Source organism: Bubalus kerabau, chromosome 2 (assembly GCF_029407905.1).
Source record: "Bubalus kerabau isolate K-KA32 ecotype Philippines breed swamp buffalo chromosome 2, PCC_UOA_SB_1v2, whole genome shotgun sequence".
NCBI classification, from domain to species: Eukaryota; Metazoa; Chordata; class Mammalia; order Artiodactyla; family Bovidae; genus Bubalus; species Bubalus kerabau.
In genome coordinates this window covers 171683493-171701227 of record NC_073625.1, presented here as the reverse complement: position 1 = coordinate 171701227, position 17735 = coordinate 171683493, and the positions used below count along the sequence as shown (strand labels likewise).

Below are 17735 nucleotides of genomic sequence, written 5' to 3'. Positions count from 1 at the left end.
TCACACAATACAACAGAGCAGTGACGGACTCCTGGCCTTGAATTTAAAGAAGGTCTTAAAATGTCTCAGGGTAAACTTCCCCAACTGACTCTGAGCTGCAACCTAGCTACCAAAAAAACCCAGAATTTGCATTATTAAAAGCTTCTCAATACTGAGCAAGCAAAGAGACCACACTCCTCCTGACCTTGAGACCATTCTTCATTTTCAGGTTCCAAGGCTGCGCATGTGTAGACTCTGAGTCTATACAAAATAAACTGGGTAGGGGCTGGGCTTCCCAGGTGGCTCAGTGGTACAGGAGACATGAGGGACGCGAGTTCAATCCCTGGGTCAGGAAGATCCCCTGGAGGAGGAAATGGCAAACCATACTGGAGTTTTCCAGGAAAACTCCAGTTTTCTTGCCTGGAGAATCCCATGGACAGAGGAGCCTGGTGGGCTACAGCCCATGGGGTCGCAAAGAGTTGGACACAACTGAAGTGACTTAGCAAAGGGCCTGTGCTAGGTGAGAAATTCAGCCTGGGTCCTGACAGTGGCTTTGCTCACTTTAACTGGCTCTAGAAGCCAAAGGTGGAGGATTGAGGGGAGAGAGCAGGGGGTGGTGGAGTGGCAGTACGGTCATCATCCAGGAACAATGTGAAGATTCCCCCAGAACATTGCTGAACCCCCACCATCCACGAAGCTCCACCCCTTACTTCAGTGCTCACTGCAGGCCCTGTGTGGTGGCCCTCCCCACCAGGAGGTAAGTAATGAGCCCGGGATCCCTCTGCAAACTCTCATCTTCAGGTGCCTCCAGAATGGAGATAGGAGATTCAGGTTTATGGGGCCTGAAACTTATGTATTTGGGACCCTTTTTAAGAAAAATGAGACAGAAATATCTTTAACGGATTTTATACACCATCAGAACACACTGGTAGGGCTTATCCCAGGGTCTTGGAACAGTGACCTGGGGAGCTTCAAACTGAAGCTCCTTTAACTTTACAAGTGAATCTACTTCTACTTCTAAAGCATCACCAGCCCTCTTCCTGCCCAGTGCCAAAAAGTCATGTACAAGGGGAAAGTAAAGATGATGGAGGAAAAGGCTTTGTCACATAGTAGGTATAATTGACTAAGACAGGAATTCTGGCTCTTATTGGATCGGCCTTTGAACCATCTGTGCTGCAAGGGCTTAGTGAACTTTGGCCCAAGGCCAAGTTCTCTCTCTGAAACTGCAAGCCACCTTAAGGGCAGGGATCTCAGCTTGGTCTCAGTTCATCCAAACACTTACCTAAGGGAGCCTGTAAGGAACTGTCTGTGGAATGAGTAGCTGGGTGATGACAGAGGGGCTGTGTAAATAAATTCACACTCCCTGGGTCAGGAAGATCCCCTGGAGAAAGAAATGGCAACCCACTCCAGTATTCTTGCCTGGAGAATCCCATGGATGGAGGAGCCTTGTAGACTACGGTCCACGGGGTCGCAAACAGTCGACATGACTGAGCAACTTCACTTTCACCCATTTTAGATAGAGGGTCATTGTCATTTACTTTCTTATAGAGGAAAACAACAGAATGGGAAAGACTAGGGATCTCTTCAAGAAAATCAGAGATACCAAAGGAACATTTCATGCAAAGATGAGCTCGATAAAGGACAGAAATGGTATGGACCTAACAGAAGCAGAAGATATTAAGAAGAGACGGCAAGAATACACAGAAGAACTGTACAAAAAAGATCTTCATGACCAAGATAATCACAATGGTATGATCACTGACCTAGAGCCAGACATCCTGGAATGTGAAGTCAAGTGGGCCTTAGAAAGCATCACTACGAACAAAGCTAGTGGAGGTGATGGAATTCCAGTTGAACTATTCCAAATCCTGAAAGATGATGCTGTGAAAGTGCTGCACTCAATATGCCAGCACATTTGGAAAACTCAGCAGTGGCCACAGGACTGGAAAAGGTCAGTTTTCATTCCAATCCCAAAGAAAGGCAATGCCAAAGAATGCTCAAACTACCGCACAATTGCACTCATCTCACATGCTAGTAAAGTAATGCTCAAAATTCTCCAAGCCAGGCTTCAGCAATATGTGAACCATGAACTTCCTGATGTTCAAGCTGGTTTTAGAAAAGGCAGAGGAACCAGAGATCAAATTGCCAACATTCACTGGATCATGGAAAAAGCAAGAGAGTTCCAGAAAAACCTCTATTTCTGCTTTATTGACTATGCCAAAGCCTTTGACTGTGTGGATCACAATAAACTGTGGGAAATTCTTCAAGAGATGGGAATACCAGACCACCTGATCTGCCTCTTGAGAAATTTGTATGCAGGTCAGGAAGCAACAGTTAGAACTGGTCATGGAACAACAGACTGGTTCCAAATAGGAAAAGGAGTTCATCAAGGCTGTATATTGTCACCCTGTTTATTTAACTTATATACAGAGTACATCACGAGAAATGCTGGCCTGGAAGAAACACAAGCTGGAATCAAGACTGCTGGGAGAAATATCAATAACTTCAGATATGCAGATGACACCACCCTTATGGCAGAAAGTGAAGAGGAACTCAAAAGCCTCTTGATGAAAGGGAAAGTGGAGAGTGCAAAAGTTGGATTAAAGCTCAACATTCAGAAAACGAAGATCATGGCATCCGGTCCCACCACTTCATGGGAAATAGATGGGGAAACAGTGGAAACAGTGTCAGACTTTATTTTCCTAGGCTCCAAAATCACTACAGATGGTGACTGCAGCCATGAAATTAAAAGATGCTTACTCCTTGGAAGGAAGGTTATGACCAACCTAGATAGCATATTCAAAAGCAGAGACATTACTTTGCCAACAAAGGTCCGTCTAGTCAAGGCTATGGTTTTTCCTGTGGTCATGTATGGATGTGAGAGTTGGACTGTGAAGAAGGCTGAGCGCCGAAGAATTGATGCTTTTGAACTGTGGTGTTGGAGAAGACTCTTGAGAGTCCCTTGGACTGCAAGGAGATCCAACCAGTCCATTCTGAAGGAGATCAGCCCTGGGATTTCTTTGGAAGGACTGATGCTAAAGCTGAAACTCCAGTACTTTGGCCACCTCATGTGAAGAGTTGACTCATTGGAAAAGACTCTGATGCTTGGAGGGATTGGGGGCAGGAGGAGAAGGGGACGACAGAAGATGAGATGGCTGGATGGCATCACTGACTCGATGGACGTGAGTCTGAGTGAACTCCGGGAGTTGGTGATGGTCAGGGAGGCCTGGCGTGCTGTGATTCATGGGGTCGCAAAGAGTCGGACACGACTGAGCGACTGATCTGATCTGAAGGACTCTGAAAAATGCTTTGAGCTGTGTAAAGAGAGGCTCCATCTTCATTTCTCAGTGAGGCAAGGACAACTAGGTCCCACCAGAGAGCTTCAAAGTTTCCTTCTCACTGGATGATCAAAACCCCTCTGGACATAATTAAGAACATTAAACTACATTATAATGCAAATATTCTTTAAGGGGGTCGGTCATTTTTTTCTGATCTCAGCAGCTGTGGTGTCCACATACCCAGAAAAAGATCTGCTTTTTCACTTCGTCCTCTGGCTTACATTACCTTAAGTTTATCTTTTAAATTCTTTATTTCCCAGCAAATACATTGAAAACTTTAGGTCCTGAGTGAGGTGTGGAATATGAGGTATGGAATATCAGGATTCATGCAGAAAATCAAAGCCTAGTCTGGAGCATTCTGTTTTGAAGAAAACTATTGCCCTCCACATGGTGAACTCCCTCTATCCTTCCTACATTCTGATGGGGATCAGTGGGTAAAACGTAGAACTGAGCCTATGGCTAGGGGAAGGGTGTCGCTCACATGGGTGGCTTACTGTGAACTGGATGCTGGAGTTTGCCTGTTCTAGGAAGGGCACGGCTTTGATTTAACTTCTGTTCTCATGACCTGGAGGGTAAATCTGAAGTCCTGTCAAGGCAGATGAGAAGGATCTGAATTCAAAGTCCAGAGGCCCAGGTTTAAGTCTCAATTTCATCTCTTAACTAGTTGCCAGGTTGTGAGCAAGATACTCCAAAGTTCTCCATGCGTTTCTTTCCTTCTCTTTTTTAATCCACAGAAAGAGGCCAATAATGCCTAGCCTATCTTGCCCTGGAGATGAGTCTCAAAACATACCCACAAAAGGTCTTAGAAAGGTACAGAGTGACTTTAGAGTTGACCATCTATGATTCAATTGCATAACCATGTAACCTAGCAATTTCCTCATTTTAAAGCTAAGAAGATAGCTTTTTAGCAGAAAAGTCAATGTTCTTAATAATAGGACCTGGCAGATGGATATTCTCCTAATTAAACTATTAACTCCAATCCCATTAATGTGATGGAGTTGTAGTTTTCCTTCTAGAGGATGAAGGTGTTTTAGAACAAAGGCCAGGTAGTAGATGTTTTAGGTTTTGTAAATCATATAGTTTCTACTGCAACATTCAATTTTGCCCTTGTAGCATAAAGATGGGGCTTCCCTGGTGGTGCTAGTGGTAAAGGACCTGCCTGCCAATGCAGGAGACATACAAGATGTGGGTTGGATCTCTGGGTCAGGAAGATTCCCTGGAGGAGGGCACGGCAACCCACTCCAGTATTCTTGCCTGGAGAGTCCCATGGACAGAGGAGTCTGGTGGACTACAGCCCACGGGGTTGCAGAGTCCAACACGACTGAAGCGACTTTGCACAGCATGCACAGCATACAGCCGCACAGGCGGTATTATATAAAGAGAGGTAGAGCTATGTTCCAACTTTATTTACAAAATTCATGAGGGCTAGATTTGGTTCAAAGGCCCTAGTTCGCTGACTCCCCACTTTAGAATATCATAAAGGTATCACCAAGTTCTGGGCTTCCTCACATCCCCTGGCCGTATATACTATACTGCTGGCCTCAGATTTTAATGCAGCTCCAATTTGACAGCTAAGCAAACACAGAAGATGCCAAATCCAGAAAACCAGCAAGCCACGAGGTTATTCGGGCAGACATTTCACATCCCAAGATAGCTATTTAAACCTTGCACTTTTCTCAAAATCTTCTTTGTAAAATAAAGCATTGTTTAAAATATAATATCCCAGTTTTAAAAATAAACCACAATTCTCCAGAGTGAAGCTACTGATTTTTTGATGGAAAAGAAGGAAGAGTGCTTCCCAACTCCTAGAAATGCTTTACAAAAATGCACCCCAGTGCCAACTTCTTTATGTGATCCAATCTGTGTTTTGCTGTCCCATTATAAGAGTTAATCATTACCAAAGTTCATCACTGCTTTAAATTAAAGATCACCTATTGGTACAACAGGACAGGGAGGCCTGGCGTGCTGCGATTCATGGGGTCGCAAAGAGTTGGACACGACTGAGTGAAATGAACTGAACTGAACTGATTGATACAACTCACACTCTGTATGACTCTCTGTCTTGGGCACGCCACACCGGCATATCTGGAAATGTAGGGAAGTACTGTCAGAGGCCTACAGGAGGACATTTTAAAACTCTGGATCTCCATTTGCCTGCACTTGATTAAATGACTCATTGTCAACCTGGGAGCTGCCACCCTTTACTCTGTGGAACAGGCTAGGAGGGAAGTGAAGGTGAAACAAGCCTTTTATTCCTAGTTGTTGTTGTTCATTCACTAAGTTGTGTTTGACTCTTTGTAACCCCATGGACCGTAGCCCACCAAGCTCCTCTGTCCATGGGATTTTCCAGGCAAGAATAGTGGAGCAAGTTGCCACTTCCTTTTCTAGATCTTCCTGACCCACGGGTTGAACCTGTGTCTCCTGAATTGCAAGCAGATTCTTTACCGCCAAGCCATCGGAGAAGCCCTTATTCCTACTTCTAAAAATGTGGATTTGTTGGGTTTTGAGGTGAAGTTTCACAGACCTTGGCTTAGGAATGATTTCATCCTCAGCCAAGTTACTTAACCTTTTTTGAGATTCTGAACCTCATTTTTTCCATCTAGAAAATGGATTAATATCTGCTTCATAGGATTAATTTGGGCGTCCCTTGTGGTTCAGCTGGTAAAGAATCTGCCTGCAATGCAGAAGACCTGGGTTCGATCCCTGGGTTGGGAAAATGCCCTGGAGAAGGTAAAGGCTACCCACTCTGGTATTCTGGCCTGGAGAATTCCATGGACTGTATAGTCCATGAGGTTGCAAAGAGTCAGACACAACTGAGTGACTTTAACTTTCACTTCACTAGGATTGATTTATAATGAGAGGCAAATAGCAGATATTCAGTAAATGATAGTTTTTCTCACTTTTTCCATATCCTCCTGTATACCCCAAATTTTGTTTGCTCTGTTGTGAAGCTTTGTTTTACTCTCATATATCTTCCAGTGAACTGCCTCCGACTGTAATATAAGTGTACAAGTACATAGAAGGCATGTAAGGGGAAAAGTCTCCAAATAAGAAAAGGCTGATGGTAGGAAAATTAATTGAACATAAAGAAGCACAGTCCCCAGAGCAGTTCAGGGTCAGCAAGTTCATTCTGTTTGTTTTCTTTGGGAAAAAGGGGCCTTCAGGTATGGTTTGAGAGTAGAGATTTTGCTGGTTTCATCCACCTGTGTGTAGGACAGCTCTTGGTATTTGGTGGAATTGCTATTAACGCTTTTCTCAACTAATAACTGATCATACTTGGATGTGATTTGCTTCTGTATTAACCATGAAAACTCCCTGGAGCTTTGCATAGGGAAGCAGCAAGGCTTCTAAGGAGAAGGAGCCATAACATTGGACAGAAATGGCACCACTTACACACTATTTATCTGTAGGTCTGCATTTTGTGAAACAATTATGCAAATTCCTCCAACTGAAAATTGATCTGAAATAGGTCAGGAAAGGGCTTCCTTGGTGGCTCAGTTAAGGGATCCGACTGCAATGAGGGGAGCTGGGTTCGATTCTTGGGTTGGGAAGATTCCCTGGGGGAGGGCATGGCAACCTACTCCAGTATTCTTGCCTGGAGAATCCCCATGGACGGAGGAGCCTGGCATGCTGTGGTCCATGTGGTCCCAAAGAGTCGGACACAACTGAGTGACTGAGCACAGGCCAGGGAAAAGTCCAGTGGCTATTCTAGGCCAGATTCTGGCCGGTTTGGGGCAGATATTGAAACGCGTGGCTATCTTAACCAGATTCTCTTTAATTTCATTTTCTTTCTGGAAAGAAATGCCACTGGTGCACAGAATGTATGGATAGCAGCATGAAAGTAGGTACAATGGGGTAAAGAGAAGTTATGCTTCCCCAGGAAGTCTCTAAGTATAATGTATAGTGTACATGGTTTCCCAAGGCCAAGGAAAAAATATGAGAGAAGAGTTGCACGAACACACAACAAAATTCACATACCTGAAAACATCATCATGTGTTGAAAGTTCCAGGGGATCTTGTGTTTCCGGCCTAGATTCAGGAGGAAGGAGAGGGGATATATGTTGCAGGCTCTGGCTACGAAAATTGCTACCTGTGGATAAGCGCAGGGAAACATTGAGGAAAATGTTGCTGCCATAAGTGTGATGGTCCTTGGGCTTTAAATATTATGTCCTTAAGCTTCTCTATATTATGACCCAGAAAATAGGCATAAACATGTAGATACATGTATGTCCAAACTGCTTCCAAAATTCATCTTTCAATGTCAGTTCCTTTCCAGAAAAAATAGAGGACTCTCTTCTTTGAACATATACTTGGTTTAAAATTGTTAACCCAATACCATTTCAATCACCGTAAATTTTCTCATCACATTTATGTGGCTGATAACTGACTCTACGCTCAATTCTGCTGCAAAATGTGAGGCAGAGACCATTCCGAGGCTGTGCCATTATCCTCTCAAGCAGCACTTGAGAAAGGATAAATGTGCTTTGGCTCACGATTATCATCTTACTTTCCATCAGTTTATACTCTCTAAATCTAGCAAGCTTCACTTATTTTTTTTTCTTTTAGTGAATTTAATTTTGAGAGGAATTGCCTGTCTAAATGTATAAAACAACTTCTGCTTTAAGAGGCATTTCACTAAAATCCAAGCTATACAGGTTAAAAAATCTATGAAAATACTGGTGGTAGTCATCTCTCCCCTTTTGACATCTTGGACATCTTCCCTGATTGTCTGTGCTAGTTTGTCCTCAAATGGGAGGAGTTATTTGGGAAAGAGGGAGTGTCCTTCTAAGATTTGGATGGAATTTGAAAATTCACTTCTCCTCTCAGTGAAAAGGGAACAAGAGGCCAGGGCTGGTGCCTAGCTGGACCAGGGCTTCTGGAGAGGAGTTGGCTCTCTTGGCTGTTAGGATCATCTACCTGTGATCCCAGAGGGCATCTGTCCATTTTCCAACGAGGAACAAGGATAACAGCTGCTGACTATCCCTGGGAACATCCACAGTGGCTCAGTATCTTTTCTGATAGACATCCATTCCCTCTGGGAATGCTTAGACCCCAGACCTAGAGCAAGAAAAGCCCCCTGCATTAAAAGTGAGGTCTAGACTTTACCTGTTCTTTTACTTACAGGAAAGAGGCTGTCTTATTAAACTTACATGTGCACAATGCTTAAGATAGTGAAAGCACATCCATCATGGTAATTTGACTTGATCTTTACTCTGTCTATCCTTTTTACAAAGTCTTCACTGGAAAAAAGATTTTACCATCTTTCAGTGAAAGTATTTCTAATGTTCTAAGGCCTGGCTGTCTTCTGATATGTTCTAACACAGATTAAACATAAAAAATGGGTTGACATAATTTTTATGTAAATGATTCATATTTTAAACATATTTTGAATATTCAAAAAATGTCTTCCTCTTTCAGTTTTTTTCCCTTTATTTTCCTCAGCAATTTCCAAACTTTATATCTTGAACCACAGACATTTAATAAAGGCCCCAATATTTCTTAGGATGCTTTTCTCCTCTAACTCAAATTACTTACATGTTTTGAATTTGAACTTTGCAGTAAATCTGAGGAAAATGAACAATTTAAAAGAATAATCCCTAAAGTTAAGTAGTTTGTTTTCTTCTCCTTGTGTTCTGTATTTCAAAGGATACAAAGGCTCCAAGTATGAAAAGAGCATTGAAGATATGATTCTGGAACGTGAACAGTGCCAGGCCCATGTAACAGAAGATGACGTTCTCAGCCAAGAAGTTCATAAATTCAAACAACTGGAAACAAAACAGAGAACAAAAGCCATGAATTATGACTCAGCTTTGAGTCCATTTAATTTCCTGTGCTGTGTTTGGTGACTAGATGGTCCTGCTGTATCGGGAAGGCCATCCTTAGGCTCAGCCTCTGGAGAGGCACAGGGGACCTGCCCATACTGGCCAGGCCAGCTGACTCTATCCTGCCTCTCTGCCCAGGGACAGATGCCACATCCACGTCAGCATCTCAGCCTCCTTTCCAACTGCAAGGCTGTCTGTGATATCCCAGGGTGAGATCTACCAGCATGATCCTCAATGGCACAATTCCTCCCAGGATGACAGAACAGTCCCTCTTAACAGAAACCGACACTATGTGATTCGGTTAATGGGCACTGTAGTGAACCATGCAAGAATGTTTTAGCCCCTTCTGTACATCACCCAGAAGGTGCACTTGAGTTCTCAGACCCTGGAAGAACTAAATTTAAAAAAAAAAGCATTAGCTAAATTATCTTCCTCAGGCAGGCAGGAGAGACAAACTTGGAGAATTTAGAAACTTGTGGTAAGGATGAATGTCAACTATATTTCAACATTAGAATGATCAGTATATTTCAAACTTCAGACAATGAGACTCATTAAATTGACTGATGTAGGTATATCCATTAAATGTCTACAATTTCTAGCTGGTAAAAAGAAAATGATTAATCCCAGGGATCAGTTTATTCAGCAAGAACACAATAGATACATCAAATTCAGTCAGAGGGATAGAGTAATAGCATGTTATGCTGAGGGATGCTCCCAAGAGTTATTCTTAGACCATTAACTAAACAATTTAAGTTGAACATGAAAAACATTCTCCGACTTCCAGGTTAGAAGTGAAAGGGAAATATGTCCAGGGGCTACAGCAAAGGCAGATTTGGAAGAGACATTAGTTTATGTTCCAGACTTTTCATTTGGAAGTTTCTGAAACTTCCTTCCCAGACCTACATAAATCACCATGTGAGGTAAACGTCTCTGGAGGCATTTCTCTTGACTTTTTAAGGACTCATTATTTTTTCATGTAATGTATTTACAGCCCCACAAATAATGCCCAATACCTGTTCACTGACAGTTGACAGAAAGAAAGCAGAATCTTGTCAGACACATTATTTAAAACCAGTAATAGAAAGAATGGATTAAAAAGACACAGCTCTTTCCATACAGGCTGGTCTTTCTGCAGCGGTAGTGATCATCAATTATCCTGAGCACTCACTTTACATTCTAGGCCAGCCCATCTAAACAAACACCGTAACCCAAATAGCCACAGACAATGTGAAAATATGAGGGAAAATACAGGAGATGGGGGACACTTTTCTATTTCATTATATCTTTACTTTTTCAAAATGTGAGATTTGGCTGCTGCCTATGTGCCATAACACATCAGGCTGCTATAACAAAATACTAGGGACTGGGTGACTTGAACAACAGAAATTCATTTCTCATAGTTCTGGAGGCTGGAAATTCTACGATCCAAGTGCTGGGCAATTTGGTTCTGATGAAGGCCCTCTTGACGGCTTTCAAACAGCAACCTACTTGCTGTGTCCTCACATGGCAGAGAGAAAGGGAGAACTTCCTTCTACTGTTTCACCTTCTGAAGGTGCTAATCCCATTTGTGAGCACTCCACCCTCATGACCTAATTACCTCCCAAAGGCCCACCTCTAAGTGCCATCACATTGAGGATTAGGGCTCAAACAAATGAATTTGTTGGGGGGAAGATGGGGGAAGATATTCAGTCCAGAGAGACTACCCAGTTTTTGACATTAATAATCACATTGCTGTTGTTATTCAGTTGTTAAGTTGTATACAACTCTTTGTGATCCCATGAACTGCAGCACACCAGGCTTCCCTGTCCTTCACTATCTCCCTGAGCTTGCTCAAACTCATGTCCACTGAGTTAGTGATGCCATCCAACCATCTCATCCTCTGTCACCACCTTCTCCTCCTGCCTTCAATCTTTCCCAGTATCAGGGTCTTTTTCAATGAGTAGGCTCTTTGCATCAGGTGACCAAAGTATTGGAGCTTCAACTTCAGCAACAGTCCTTCCAATGAATATTCAGAGTTGTTTTTTAGGATTGACTGGTTTGATATCCTTCTGTTCAAGGGACTCTCAAGAGTCATCTCTAGCACGACAATTCAAAAGCATCAGTTCTTTGATGCTCAGCCTTCATTATGGTCCAACTCTCACATCCAAACATTACTACTGGAAAAACCATAGCTTTGACTATATGACATCACTTTGTTGGCAAAGTGATGTCTCTACTTTTTAATGCACTGTCTAGGTTTGTCATAGCTTTAATAACCACATATCAAGGTTAAATGTATAGGTCCTTCCCTTCTTGGGTCCCCATCCCAAGTGTATTTTACTCTAGAGAGGACATTTGCTGACTAGGATCCATTCAGCCTCTTCTTAGTGGTCGTACCCCATTTTGTCTATGGGGTCCACTTCTTTACCCATTTTCAGACCAGTGTGTTTGGTTCAGGAATGTGTGTGATGAATTCAGCTGTTATTAGCTGGAGTTAGGACTTCTGAATGTGAGACATAAAAAAAAAAAGTAAGTTAAAGAAACAAAAAATATGTTTGTATATGGATGAATCCATCAAGTGTATTAACATACACATGTACAAACAGCTTGTTCACTTTACAGACATTTGACATTTGTATTAATTTTTTACTACAAACATACTACTTTCAGAATTAAAAAAAAAGCTGAATTAAACTACAAGAAATAAAAACAAATATTGAAGTAATATATTAATACATATATATGGAATCTATAAAAAATGGTATTGATGAGCTTACTTGCAGGACCAGAATAGACATAGAGAAGAGACTTGTAGACACAGTGGCAGAAGGAGAGGGTGGGACACGTTGAAGGAGAAGTATTGACAGATATACACTGCTGCTGCTGCTGCTGCTAAGTCGCTTCAGCTGTGTCCAACTCTGTGCGACCCCAGAGATGGCAGCCCACGAGGCTCCCCCGAACCTGGGATTCTCCAGGCAAGAACACTGGAGTGGGCTGCCATTTTCTTCTCCAATGCATGAAAGTGAAAAGTGAAAGTGAAGTCACTCAGTCGCGTCCGACTCTTAGCGACCCCATGGACTGCAGCCTAGCAGGCTCCTCTGTCCATGGATTTTCCAGGCAAGAGTACTGGAGTGGGGTGCCATTGCCTTCTCCGAGATATACACTACCATGTATAAAAGAGACAGCTAGTGGGAAGCCGCTGTGTAACAGGGCACTCAGTTCAGTGCTCTGTGATGACCAAGATGGGTAGATGGAAGGGGTGGGGGGAGGCTTCAGCGGGAGGGGATATACATATACTTACAGCTGATTCACACTCTTGTATGGAAGAAACTCACACAACACTATAAAGCTATTGTCCTTCAGTTAAAAATGAAAATTAAAAAAATAGAGTAGAATAAGATATTTCCCAAATATTTTCTTTCTTTAGCCTTGCTTTCACACAATTCTTCATCTTTTTAGTTTTAGGAAAGTATCAAGCATCCTTATCTGTGTGTGTGCTCAGTCACTCAGTTGTGTCTGATTCTTTTGTGACCCTATTGACTGTAGCCCGCCAGACTCCTCTGTCTGTGGGATTCTTCAGGCAAGAATACTGGAGTGGGTGGTCCTTCCCTTCTCTAGGGGATCTTCCTGACCCAGGAATTGAACCCGTGTCTCCTGCATTGGCAGGAGGATTCTTTATACTGAGCCATTAGGGCAGTCATCATGCAAAATGCTACATAAATCTGACTGTATTTTCATATAATTTACTTTCATTAGCTCAATGATATTTATAAGCCTCTTTCCACGGCAATAAATTTGAATTTATTAAACAATTTTTAATGGCAGCACAATCTCTTTGTATCTTCATATCAAATTTTATTTCACTGTGTCCATTATTATCCATTATTAGACATTTGGCTGTTTCAGATTTTGTCCTTACAAACAAAACTGCAATAAGCATCTTTATACAAACCTCTCTCCTCAGCTGAGTGACTATTCCTTAGGTGAAATATCCAGATATGGGCTACTTCTGTCAAAGGACATACATTAATTTTACTTTTTCAACATACTACCAGTCTGCCTATCAGAAAGATTATACCAATTTTCATCTCTAACAATGGTGTGGAGGCTGTGTTTTCCTCATATTCTTGCCAAAATTAATTTTTATCAATTAAAAAAAAAACCTTTGACAATTTGATAGACTCGTTTTAAATTATAGCTGGTTGTTAGAATTTTAAAAAAGATACCCTTCAAAGCAAGGCGGTAGCACTGATTAGCACTCCTTTGTCTATTTATATCATGTAACAAAATTCCTCTGAATGAATAGGCTTCATAATAACTTCCTTCTTGGGGCACTTAATGAAAATGTGTGGGCAAATTCAACTTTGTGTTTCACATGCAAAAATCTCCTGAAGACATGTTTCAGAAGGAGAATCTACATTAAGTTCTACTGCAGGGGTCCCCAAACTTCGGGATCTAAAGCCTGTTGATCTAAAGTGGAGCTGATACAATAAAAATAGAGATAAAGTGCACAATAAATGTAATGCTCTTGAATCATCGCAAAACTATCTCCCATCCTCTGGTCCATGGAAAACTTGTCTTCCACAAAACTGGTTCTCTGTGCCAAAAAGACTACTGGCCAAGCTGACAGAAGCAACCAATTTGGTCATTAAACCTTCATTGCCCCAGTCTGGCCCAGAGTAGTCAATTACCGAGGAAATAGATTTATTGGTCAATTTTGAAAAAATAAAGAACAAACTCTACCCCAAAACCAATAAGAGTAGTAACAATAGTAACAACAAATGTCAAAATAGTTGATACAGTATTCAATATGAATAACCTTGAATCTACTTCTTTCCCACTCAGGGTCAATGAAAAATAACTTGAATTAACATTTTATTTATCTAGTACAGTAAACAACATTTGTTTTATTTCCACTAATTCACAGTTTGTTAGCATTTGGCGGTCTCAGGTTTAAAATAATATTTGCTTGGGAAAGCTTTTCTTCAGGAAAAATAAGCAAGTTAATAGTGCAAACAAGACTAGGGGAACATTTAAACTGCATAAGAGGACAATCTATCTTTAAAAGCTCTAAAAATTCATGGTAACCACTCCTATGTTAATTACACAATATGGTCAGCAAATCATGTTTTTTACAGACTTCTTTGATACCATGTTTTCATTTGGTGTTACTTATTGTAATTACTAAAAAGTAAGAAAAAAATCATATCTGTTTTATTTATTTATTTATCTTGAATTGATATTGACTATATTGAAGATTTTACATATGATCATTTTTCAAGTATTACTACAACCTTTTACACAAAGAATCTTCCAGAACTTGAATTCGTTTGGATCAAAAAAATCATACCAACTCTAAACATGAAAGGAAGGGAAGGAAAACCTGGTGCCATGGTGAAGCATTTCTTTTTTATTATATATCTGTTTTATAAAATATGTTTATTATTAATTCTGATTGATTCTTTCTCCTAATAGTGAAAGAATGAAACTATCATATTACTCTGGTTCATGTGCAGAAATATTACAGCAGTTCACTACACCCAGATTAACTAGCACTAATTAAATTCACATGGACTCCTCAACGTGGCCTCTATTTGACTTAGTAAAGTTTGGCCCAACATACTGACCTTCATCTACTTGTCCAAGTAGTGCACTGAAATTCATTTTAATTTGGATGTTAAAGAACCTACAAAACTGTGAAAGTAAAGAAAGAACTAAATGCATTCTTTTATTTTTTCCATAATTTTGTCCTGGGATTAATTTTTTTCTTTGTTAATAAAATTTGCCTTTATTTTTAACTGGGAGCCTTCTTTGAGAATACTTCAGATTTTGTTTTTTATAAGTTATTGGGTATATCTACAACTATTCTGAACAAACTGGGCTGTGTGTGTGTTCAGTTGCTTCAGTTGTGTCCAACTCTTTGTGACCCTATGGACTGTAGCCCACCAGGCTCCTCTGTCCATGGGATTCTCCAGGCAAGAATACTGGAGTGGGTTGCCATACTCCCCTCCAGGGGATCTTCCTGACCTGGGGATTGAACTCACATCTGCCTGTGTCTCCTGCATTGTAGGCAGATTCTGTACCCACTGAGACACATGAGAAGCCAACTAGAGTACCAATAAACAATTTTTATTACTATATTGGGGGGATTTGCAAACAAACATTATTATATATTCTGTTAGAATTATAAACTTTTGCTCCTGGGATTATAATACTTGCTGCTACTGCTACCGCTAAGTCACATCAGTCGTGTCCGACTCTGTGCGACCCCAGAGATGGCAGCCCACCAGGCTCCCCTGTCCCTGGGATTCTCCAGGCAAGAACACTGGAGTGGGTTGCCATTTCCTTCTCCAGTGCATGAAAGTGAGAAGTGAATGTGAAGTCGCTCAGTCCTGTCCGACTCTTAGCAACCCCATGGACTGTAGCCCACCAGGCTCCTCCATCCATGGGATTTTCCAGGCAAGAGTACTGGAGTGGGGTGCCATTGCCTTCTCCGAAATCCTGAGGGAATCTGTTCAAGATGAACCGAATAATTCCTACGGGGTCTAGAGGTAAGCATAGGAGATGAATTGTGCTGAAGACCTGTGATCTTTACCACCAGGACAGAAGCTTTCTTGCCAGTCAAGATCATGGTACCCAGCGTGAAGCTTCTCCTTACGAAGCCAAAGCTTTATAAGTACAAGATTTACAAATAAGTACAAGAGCAATCTTTTGAGGTCCTTTTCTAGATTTAGGACATTGTAATAGTATCAGTGGGCTTCCCTGGTGGCTCAGTGGTAAAGAATTGCCAATGCAGAAGACATGGGTTCGATCCCTGGGTCAGGAAGATCCTCTGGAGAAGGAAAAGGCAACCCCCTCCAGTATTCTTGCCTGGGGAAACCCATGGACAGAAGAGCTGGCAGGTTATAGTCCATGGGGTTGCAGAAGAGTTGGACATGACATAACAACTAAATAACAACAAAATAATTTCAGTATTACTATTATACTTCTAAAATAGTAATAATGCCAATGGGACTCACTTTTTAGGATTTGTGCTAGGGAAGGTGTTAAAGGCTTTCAAAAAATTTAACAATTCATGTTATTATAATAAGAAAACTCATAAATTGATACTATTATTTCTATTTTACAGTTGGGACAACTGCACTTGACCGTATTAATGCATTTGTCCACATAAAACACAATAAAGGGAAGAACTGAGCTGTCCTGAGTTTTATCCAAAGTCCACACCCCCTCTGCCAGACTACACTGCCTCTCCACTAGACAAGATCCAGGTTCAGGGACAGCAAGATGTTTGTTAATAACAGTTAATAATAGTATTGGTGAATGCTTGTAAACACATAAGAGTCTACAAAGCAGAGTTTCATACATCTTGTTTGATCATCAGGGCAGTTCTTTGTTGGTTGGGAAGGTATCTGTAATTCTGATCATGTGTTTTTTTTAAGTAAAGAAACCGAAAAGGTAAATTTCTTTGTACCCAACTAGTGGAAGCAGTGGCACCCCACTCCTGTACCCTTGCCTGGAAAATCCCATGGATGGAGGAGCCTGGTGGGCTGTAGTCCATGGGGTCGCGAAGAGTCGGACACGACTGAGTGACTTCCCTTTCACTTTTCACTTTCATGCATTGGAGAAGGAAATGGCAACCCACTCTGGTGTTCTTACCTGGAGAATCCCAGGGATGGGGGAGCCTGGTGGGCTGCCGTCTATGGGGTCGCACAGAGTCGGACACGACTGAAGCGACTTAGCAGCAGCAGCAGCAGTGGAAGCAGGGGGTGACTTAAGATGGGGGATACTTTTCTCCCCACAATGTCTATTTACCATCCTCTCCAATCCAATCCTTCTAACCCTTTCCTCCTCTCAAAAAATGAAAGTAAAACCAAAGATCTTGCCATGCCTTTGTAATATCAAGACAAATCTCCTTTCCTATCACCCCTTTTCCCCTTAGAGAAATTTCTGGACTGTGTCTTATATAATGATTGTACAGTTTTATAATATTGCTATACATATATTGTGTATTTTTATATCTATATCTATCTATGTCCTAAAATAAGACAAACTTCATGCAGTGTCTCTGCCCCATTTGCAGGAGGTGGGCTTCAAATCCAAGATCAGATGCTTGAAGGTCAGGGCTCTACTGGTCCTGTAGTAAGGCCATTCACACGGCTTGAGTGTTCAGAGAGCTGCATCTTTGTCATTTCTTTGAGAATTTTGGGGTTCCCTATGCACTCCTGGCTGCTACCCAGCCCTCCCCCATCCCCTGTATTTTTCATTGTCTTCCTTTAAACTTAATTTGACTTTTTAAAAACATGAGACTTCCAAAAGCACAGCCTATAAAAACACAGCAAAACACATTTTAAGAAGATGAATAGGCATCATTAAGTAAGTAAAGCTAATATAGGAAAGAAATGTAGTTACAGCTACAAGGAATTGAGCTTCATTAAACTGAATAAATACTGTAGTCAGATTTTCTTGAAATCCTTGAGCTTATAACTTAAAGGGAAGGTTATTTTCTATGAGTCTGCTAAATTACTTTAGCCAGTAAACACTGATAATAGTGTTCTTATTTCTGGAGGTTTTCTACTTTTGATTCTCTCTGTTTTGGGAAGCTATTAAGGGATAA

The 17735-nt window shown here is 41.4% G+C and overlaps 1 protein-coding gene across 1 annotated transcript in view; it reads right to left on the bottom strand.

Annotated features, from left to right (window-relative positions):
• Positions 1-17735, bottom strand: part of SLC9A9 (solute carrier family 9 member A9) — a 647485-nt gene that overhangs the window by 241288 nt on the left and 388462 nt on the right. The window contains exons 10-11 of the mRNA XM_055569424.1: positions 8969-9082; positions 7296-7407 (exon numbers count right to left, since the gene is read on the bottom strand). Coding sequence (XP_055425399.1) covers positions 7296-7407; positions 8969-9082 — 226 coding nt within the window. The remainder of the gene's footprint in view (positions 1-7295; positions 7408-8968; positions 9083-17735) is intronic.